Here is an 8,995-nt window from a genome sequence, read left to right as displayed (position 1 = left end):
AGTCACTATCTTTCTCCTTTTCTCGATGGATCACCGCGGAGGAACCGAGCGTGGTGAAGAAGCACGAGCGCATCCTCCAAAATTCCGCCACCTCTTTCTTCCATTTCGAGGTCCGCGACGTTCGCCATGGCCGGGGGTAGCCCAGGGTATCGAGCGGGGGAAGCCATCAGCGGTGTTACTCCGCTAGAGGGGACCGACAGGCATCAGCGTCTCGCTCCGATGTCTATTTTCATCTCACTCGGCGGCGTCGCGGCCACCCCTTGTCGCACCGCGTTCTCGGTATCATCGTCCGCCTAAAAAGGTAGATCGACCGTGGAAGTAACGCGATCCGCGATTGGTCGGCCAGGTCGACGAATCGGTCGTCGCGTTACACCCCAGGATCACGTTGCACGCGCTTATATTGGGAGCCCCCGCGCGTTTCCCCGACAGAACGGCTCTCTAACGTAAGTGCATCACGTCGTGATCGTCGCGCGAAGCCGCCGGCCTTGTTTCTTTTTTTTTCCCCACTTTTCTTTTTCCTCTTTCAATTAAGACAGAAGGCGAGAAAAAGAAAAATACAATGGAAAGAAACATCCGGATGTAACATCCGGATATCATCGTCCAATACGCATCATCTATCGGATCGCATACTCACAGAGATCAACGAACACCCAGACACACGTGTGTACACGCTATAGCGATTTGGTGATAAGGAATGGATTTATCGCGGCGATGTAGGATGAAACTTAGATCCGTAAGAATTTTGTGGAACTCGCGAGGGGGGATCGAGTTTGGGTGGTCGAAAAGGAACTCTTCAAGCTCTCCTTTTATAGGATCGCGTGTGCGTCTGTGCCGAATCTATTCCGGAAAAGAAATCTCCCCGTGAGCGGAAAGTGATCGGAAAGAGGGTGATCTTCTGAGGGAGTGACTGTTTTTTATCTTCATCGATCCTTAGTGACGTACTCGTGTGAGAATCCAACGAGGTGCGAGCGAGGATGTGCCAGGATCCTTCGAAGGAGACCTTTACCTGTGTGTGTTTATAATCCTCTGAACGGTGGTCGGATATAGTGTGCACTTCCTCCTTCTCCCTTTTCGTTTTCTTCTTCTTCTTCTTCTTCTTCTTCTTCTTCTTCTTCTTCTTCTTCTTCTGTGTATCTTCCGTCTTCTTCATCCTCTGCCCCGATTCGATTAAAATTAAGAGAAAGAGCGAATTTCCAGTATTGATCAAATCGACTTCCAATCGTGTTTCTTCTTTTCGCCGGAAGCAACAAGATGTACACATCAGGAATATATCAATGTGTGCGATGCTACCAAATTTGAGTTTTAGGAGTTCAATTTGTTTTAAATGAACTATCGAACGCATTTATACTTATTATATCACAAAATCATATATTTATATAATTTATAATTTCTATATAATATACATAATATTATATACAATTTTATTTAAATATTTATAGAGGTCAAAAGAGTTAATATGTTATGTTAATATAGATATATTAATTAAAAAAGCATTGAGACTTATTTAGAAGCAGATTGTTTTCTTAATTAATATTTGCTAGTTAATTCCAGATTCGGGAAAATAAAAATTCTGTTTTATTTTCTTAGATAATATGATTTAACAATGTCACAAAATTATATTAAAATACCTAATTTTAATTTATAATTGTTATGCGAACGATATCTTATTGTAATCATTTTTGAATAATTTTATGTGCGAATTATGTTGCCGAAAATTGAATAAAAGAACCAGCATACGGAAAAGTTAATTTGATTGTAATAGTTTATCGGTGAAGGAGATTATCGATTTTCTTTATGCGTGAGTAAAATTTCTGTTTAGAAGATTTATTGAAAATTGCAGATTTTTTACTTATTAAAATTTAGTTTATCCTTCGTCACAGATGAAAAATTCAGCCATCTTGAAGTTTTGTCATTTTTATTATGTATATATTTTTCTTTGTATTTATTCTTCTTTCGAAGCTTATCGCTTTTTCCTTCTCATCAATATCATTCTTTATTATAATCCATATATCTATGATTGTTTTTGTTTATCATTTAAAGTTTATGTTTTTACAAAATATCTGTTAAGCTAATAAACTTACGAATATCTTCTATATGTTACACATTTTTCATATTTCTTCAAAGGAACAGAAATATTTTTGGAGATCTTTTGTAACGCGATACATCGCGCTCTTTTTGGTCCGATCGCCAGTGCCGCTACATGCCTGCTCCATTTTGTATTCTTATATCTGATTATGCAATCCCCTATCGCGTTCTTCTTCACGACTCTTCTTCGTGATACACGCACTAATCGTCGAGTATTAGTGCCAGTGACATTGTAGCAACATCATATAAAACTGATCAGAAGGTGAAGCGTATTGGATAAATTGGATTTTTATTACCATTGAAGTATTTTTTTTTTTTTTTTTTTTTTTTAATATTTGAGTGAAACGGGAAAAGCCGGCGGTTGTCTCGATAACAATCTTAAAAAATTTTTTAAATTTCGCTTTACGAGACTAGAAAATTCTTCCAGCATCCAGGCAATGGCTAAGAAATATTACTCATCTGATATTCTTGTATAAAATAATTTTTAATATTCTTGATATTACAAATAGATTAAATAATAGAAGAAATATATTGTTAATAGATTGTTTCAGATATATTTTACATTATTAATTCATAAATGCTTCAACTAATTTGATAAGAACATTAAATCTTTTCTTTTAACAAATACATCGACGATCCAACAGCTTGTTAAACGTTCGAAATAACAAGTTTATGAGCTTTGTGGATAGTATTTTTATATTCTTTATTATAATATCAAGTATCGCTTAAACAATTTTTTAATTTAAAAATTAATTATAAAAAGATTCAAAGAACGCGACAAATGTTTAACATTTTTACTCAAGAAAATAAACTTCAAACTTAAAAAATCTATGGAAGAGTATTGACTTGTGAGAGATCTGGAACATCTCATATAATATATTTTCTCAGCCATTGTTTAGTGTTATTAGATTGGCGCACAAAAGCGTATTTATAGTATCTACTAAATAAAATTGAAAATTAGACTAGAGATACAATTGAAATAGAGAAGTAATCTTTATTGAAATATATAATCATCGTGTATGATTCCTCATTATATATTCTTAAAAGATATTAATGGAAATATATTAGGTATCTCTTTTGCACACCAATGACCAGTTGTAGTTTCGTAAAGCGAGCTTTAGGCAACCGGGAGCAATCGAGATTTTCTAACCGATCGTTCCCCAGGGCCGCCCGAAACGTGCCGCCAGAAGTAGTCCGTCCGCCGCCGAACCAACAACAAGCCCCAAAGGCAAACGACAGGAAGAAGAGGAACACAGTCCTCCCCTCCTACCGAAAAAGAAGCGAGACCTCACGAGTTAGCCCGTGAGTGCCACGGCATCAGTTTACCGCCAGTAGAGTCCAGAGGAAGCACCGAGGATGCCAGCCCCGAAGGCTCAGGAGGGAGAGGATCCCGATCCGACCCCGTATCTCTTCGTCTCTCTCGAGCAGAAGAGAATCGACCAGACAAAACCCTACGATGCAAAGAAGGCGTGCTGGGTACCCGATGAGAAGGAGGGCTACCTTCTCGGCGAGATCAAAGCCACCAAGGGCGATGTCGTCAGCGTCAGCTTGCCTGGCGGCGAGGTATGTCTACTATTAGGGTGCAAACGATTCCCTCTTCTGACCTCCATTATCCTAGAAACGTATTGAATTGCTTGGAAAATAATAGCCGACTAATAAGAGGCAGACTCGTTTTTTTTTTTTTTAGAAATTTTATATATTTTATTTTTATTTTTTTTTTTTTAAATCAATTTTCTTAAATTTTTATAGCACAAGAGTTTAATTCTTTTTAAACAATCTTAAAAAGAAATTGAAATTGAAAAAAAATTGCCATTATTAATCAAATGTTAATGTGAATACTTTGAAATGTTGGATGCGGTTGCACTTTATGCTTCAAAAAAAAAAAAAAAAAAAATATTGTTTAATAAATTAATTTTGTACTCAATGCTGTAAAATAATTGGAACAAACAACAATATACTTTTATGATTTCCCTATATATATACTTTAATAATTTAAATATTTCAATCAAGTATATATATAAGAAGCTAAATAACTTTTTAGTTCGAATTTTGAGAGAAAACTGTGTGTTCAATTTAAGTATATAATAATGAATGTTGATTATATTAGCAAGTATATTATATGTACATAATGTTTATTTGTATTTCATATAATTGATGCATTTGATTAATCTAACTATTTTACACAAATATATTCTAGAATTTTTTGAATTATATTTTATAAATTCTTCATACCATTTTTATTTTTAAATCTTTACTATGTTTTCGATAATTATTAATTAAATATCACACAATTACGTTAGATAATCATAATATTAAATATTAAACAATGTCGCGATTGATCGTGTCGCATCGGAATTCTTCATCGGTCGGTCCATACGTCTTCCTTCTCTACTGTCTGTCCGTAGAAATGGTTCTTTCCACCGTGTAACTTTCTTTAATCAAGAAATTCGTTCTTTAACTTTTAAATAAGCGACTCTATCGTCGTTTGCGCGCGAGAAAATTTTTTTGCGTTCAAAAAATAAAGCTTACAGTATAATAAATATGAAAAAGGAGAATACAAATGTTTATCTTGCATATCGCGTGCGATAAAAATATAAATAATTATATTTACCGATATCTAAAAGTACAAATAATAAAAAGGCTCGCTCTCGAAATCTTTGCCGAATTCCACTATAATCGCTTCCTCTCTTTCTCTCTTGCTCTTTCGAACTCTTTGAGAGCGCGAAGAGACGTCGACGCGAAGGCGCGATTCCGATTCCGCCGGATAAATCCGTTCGCTCGCGTAAAGTTTTCGGAGGGAACGAGGAGGGGGGGGGGGGGTCGTCTGTTTATCGCTCAGCGATTTCCATCGATCGCCATGGAAGGATCGAGGCGCGATCTCTACCTCTCGCCTTGGCGATTTTTTAGCCGGCACGGCCGACCGAGAAAGATAGAGGTAGAAAGAGAAAGGGAGAGGGAGGGTTCGCTCGCTTCTATATATATATATTGTATATAAAAAGAAGGGGGAGAAACGGGGATCTTGCTGGCGATCTATTTTCGGAGAACGGAAAACCGGCCGCGAACTGCCGCCACCGAGCACTCCTCGACCTTCTGTCACACGATCGCTCGAAGGCTTTCTCTTTAGACAGAAATAAAGTTCCTTTCGAGCTTGAAGCTTGTCAAAAAACGCATTATGTAAAGGGTGACTTTCTGTCCTTTCTCTCTCTCTCTCTCTCTCTCTCTCTCTCTCTCTCTCTCTCTTTTGCTGGCGAAAATAAGCAACGACGATCTGTCCGGAAACGAAGCGCTGGAATTTTGATGATACCTCTTTATCTCTTCTATGATAAATGAGAAAGAGCGCGAAAATTTCCAATTAATTTTGAAAAAAATTTTAATAATTCGAAGAGTAGAAAAATAAAAAAATTCTCATTTTATAGAGAATATCTAAGTGTGTTGATTTTAATTCTGCTTGCAAAAATATATATATGTATTATAGCAATAGTAGATAGAGTGTCAATAAAGATTGTAAAAAATTCTAGACATTTCTTTTTATTTTACAGAAATTTTCAATTAATTTTTATAAATCTTTGATTTTTTACAATTATATTTCTGATCCTAAATTTTGGCAAATTCCTTCTATTCAGAAATCGCGATTTCTGATAGCAAGTAGAGAGAGAAGATGTATGGTTGATATTAAACTCTTTGCTAAGACATTCCTCGCTCAATACAAAATAATAAAAATGCTTCTCTCTCAATAGAGTCTAATTAATCAGTATATTATTCGATGATTGCAATATTTTTAGAATTTTCTTGTAGCATCGCGGAAGTAAATGACGAAAGAAAATTGGGAAGATTTTCGAGACTATCAGACTTTTACAGGAATTTTACATACAAAATGATAAATTTGAGATCTACTAGATTTAGTATAGTACTTTCTTTCTTTTTCCATCTCCATCTTTCTTTCTACGATGTAGAATTTTGGTAATATTATATTTTTTTTCAAGAGCGTTAAACCTTCGAAATAACTTTAGATTATAATATAATTTTATTATCCGCGTCTTCTATTTTCTTTTTTTCACTTTTGCCAATGCATTCCGCGATTCGAAAATCAATAAATTTCTCGCTATATCTCGTTAACATTCTATTGATCGTATATCAATAGCATAAATTGTCTCATTCATAATTATGGTCGTTATTAAATTTTAATCACGCTTGATTCCGAATATCTCAAGCGCAACGTCTTTTCATAAGATCGCCGCACATTTTACGTACAATTTACAAGAGAAGTGCGCTAGGCCCCGAATTCCACTTTCGGGCCACTCTCGAATAAACGGCCCCGTTATCCGTGTTCCCGTAGGTTACATAATGGTTCAGCAAACCCGTGCTGCCTCGCTCGTCGCCTCGTTCGGACGGTAAGCCTAAACGCTATTGTTAGCACCGCCGTTGCTAGCGCCTAGCATAATAATAAGCCGAAACGCCACTTCTCGAAACGCGGGTCAATGTATTTTTAGAGCAGCAACTTCTCGCGCGCGGGGCCCAAGAGAAAAACGCGCCCGCGAAACGAAGAGGGAAAGAGAGAGAGAGAGAGAAACAGAAGTGTCATCAGCAAGTTGCCAAAAAGCCTCCTTACGCAATACGATCGTCGAGAAAAAAATGTCTCGTGTCTGTTTCCGTTATGCAGATTTTTAGCACAATCCCTTTATCCATTGCGATAAACCCGTCTCAATCCTCTTTCGACTCTAATGTTGTGGGAATTAATTTTTGCCAGGGTTGGGAAAGTTACTTTATAAAAGTAACTCGTTACCGTTACCGTTATTTTTTCTAAAAAGTAACTCGTTACCGTTACTCGTTATTAAAAAGTAACGAGTCGTTACAATTTCCGTTACTTTTTTACAATACAAACTAATAAATTATTTTGCATAAGAAAAACTTTTAAAAAATTGTAAGCAAGATTTCATTCAAGATTTATTACAAAATAAATGATTAAATTTTATCGAAATTCTTTATTAATTTTTAATAAAATTTGTTGCTCCATAGTATCATCATTTAAATGCCCTCTTTGTGGTCTTAATACAGAGCCACCGATGCTAAACATTCTTTCTACATATGCACTGCTTGGTAGAGCTATATTATATTTAATAAAAAGTTTTTTTAAGTTTTGAATAGTCGTTTAACATTTCTATATTACAATTATTTTATTTTAAAAACCGTTGCAATTCTTCTTGTTCAGATTCATTTTGCACCGTATTTTGCTCAAAAATGAAAAAATCATCGTGATCGTCAGATTTTCCAGCTTTTGAAGAATTTTCAGTTGATCGGATTCCCAATAAATCCTCCAAGTAATTTTCAGCACGTTTTCTTTTTTCTCCGATTAATTAGTTTAACTTAAATTTTGGATGTAAACATGCTGCTATTATTAATTCTTTCGTTTCAAATATCGTAAGAAATCTAAAATCAAATATAATAAATTAAACGACATTGTTTGTTTTATTGAAATTAATACTTTTGAATCAATAGTTTAAAATAAAATAATATTTTTTAATTAAATCCTTATTTAAAATTAAATAACATATGTATTAATCAAATTAATAAGTTACCTTTTATTTAAACCTTGCTGAATAGCTTCAACTAATGAATGGCGATCTATAAGGTCAGATTTATTGAGATTTTCTAATTTTCGTTGCAAGGTACTTAGAACTGGTAGTAAATGAGAGCTCTGCTTTTCCGAAAAGATAAAACTCTCATTGGATATCGCGCGTCGCGTCATCGCACTGGTCTGCAAGAGCCATAAGTTGATCAATCACATTCAAGCATTTTTACAACATAATAAGAATGCTAATTGGTCGATTTGCTTACGGCTTTACGGTTAAGATAAAAATTTTATCACGCACAATAGCAAGAATAATATCTTAAATAAATCAAAAAATTTGAAAAAAGTAACGATAAAAGTAACTGTTAAATTCGTTACTCGTTACCGAAAAATGTAACGAAGTTACTTTTTCCGTTACAAATAAAATTTGTAACGCCATTACCGTTACAGTTACCGAAAAAAAGTAACTGTAACGGTAACGGCGTTACAAGTAACGCGTTACTTCCCAACCCTGATAATACAATACATACTTCGCAAGAGTTCGGGAATGTTTTTTTTATATTTTGGTTTGCATGTAACTCTGGGAGATTGGTAGAATTATTAAATACCATACCATGATTGACAAAATTACTCGATCGATCCGTGTAATAATGATGGAATCAAAAAGAGAGAGAAAAAAAACATAAAAGAGAAAGAAAGAAAAAAAAAGATTTTGCAATGCTCGCGCAGACGAAACAGTTCCGCAAGGACCAGCTGTCCCAAGTGAATCCGCCGAAATTCGAGAAAGCCGAAGACATGGCCGACCTGACCTACCTGAACGAGGCGTCGGTGTTGCACAACCTGAAGCAGCGTTACTACGCCAAATTAATCTACGTAAGTCGATTATCGTGATCTATCATCGCTAATTCGTCCTTTCTTTCTCTCTCGGGGGCCCTCATGATAGACCAAGGACTTCAAGAAGGACCAGCTGCAGCAGGTGAACCCGCCTAAGTATGAGAAAGCCGAGGACATGTCCAATCTGACCTACCTCAACGATGCTTCGGTCCTCCACAACTTGAAGCAACGTTACTACGCCCAGCTCATCTACGTAAGGCAGCGAGATATGCTCGCTCCCTTCCCTCGCTTCTGAGGACGAGGAGAGCTTTGTCTAGCTTTGTCTCGAGTGTTTCTCTCCTGTTTGCGAGCCGCCCGAGATCTCGCGTTTTTCTTTCAGAATTTTATCGAATGACGACGTTCCGAAGGATTGACTCTTGTCGCTAAAAACGCCAGGACGCGTTACGCGATGTTCCTAGATGATCCTTCGGGTTTTTACTTTGTCGTCAGTTCCTTATCCGCGATGAA

General features: G+C 36.0%; 1 protein-coding gene across 19 annotated transcripts in view; it reads left to right on the top strand.

The window, feature by feature from the left end:
- Positions 1-425: 425 nt before the first annotated feature.
- Positions 426-8,995, top strand: part of Mhc (myosin heavy chain) — a 52,696-nt gene continuing 44,126 nt past the window's right edge. For 7 of the 19 annotated variants that reach the window (XM_070296929.1, XM_070296924.1, XM_070296928.1 and 4 more), the window contains exons 1-3: positions 572-660; positions 3,250-3,648; positions 8,598-8,741. In XM_070296929.1, the coding sequence (XP_070153030.1) occupies positions 3,442-3,648; positions 8,598-8,741 (351 nt within the window). In that variant the 5' untranslated portion in view covers positions 572-660; positions 3,250-3,441. Of the gene's footprint in view, positions 444-569; positions 661-3,249; positions 3,649-8,383; positions 8,528-8,597; positions 8,742-8,995 lie in introns of those variants that run through there. The other 12 variants (XM_070296934.1, XM_070296931.1, XM_070296930.1 and 9 more) reach the window with 7 other exon arrangements.

This window comes from Polyergus mexicanus, unplaced genomic scaffold (assembly GCF_030449975.1).
Source record: "Polyergus mexicanus isolate NDT 795.1 unplaced genomic scaffold, iyPolMexi1.0 SCAF_6, whole genome shotgun sequence".
NCBI lineage: Eukaryota > Metazoa > Arthropoda > Insecta > Hymenoptera > Formicidae > Polyergus > Polyergus mexicanus.
The sequence above is the reverse complement of the archived record's forward strand: the minus strand, read 5'-3'. Positions and strand labels throughout refer to the sequence as shown.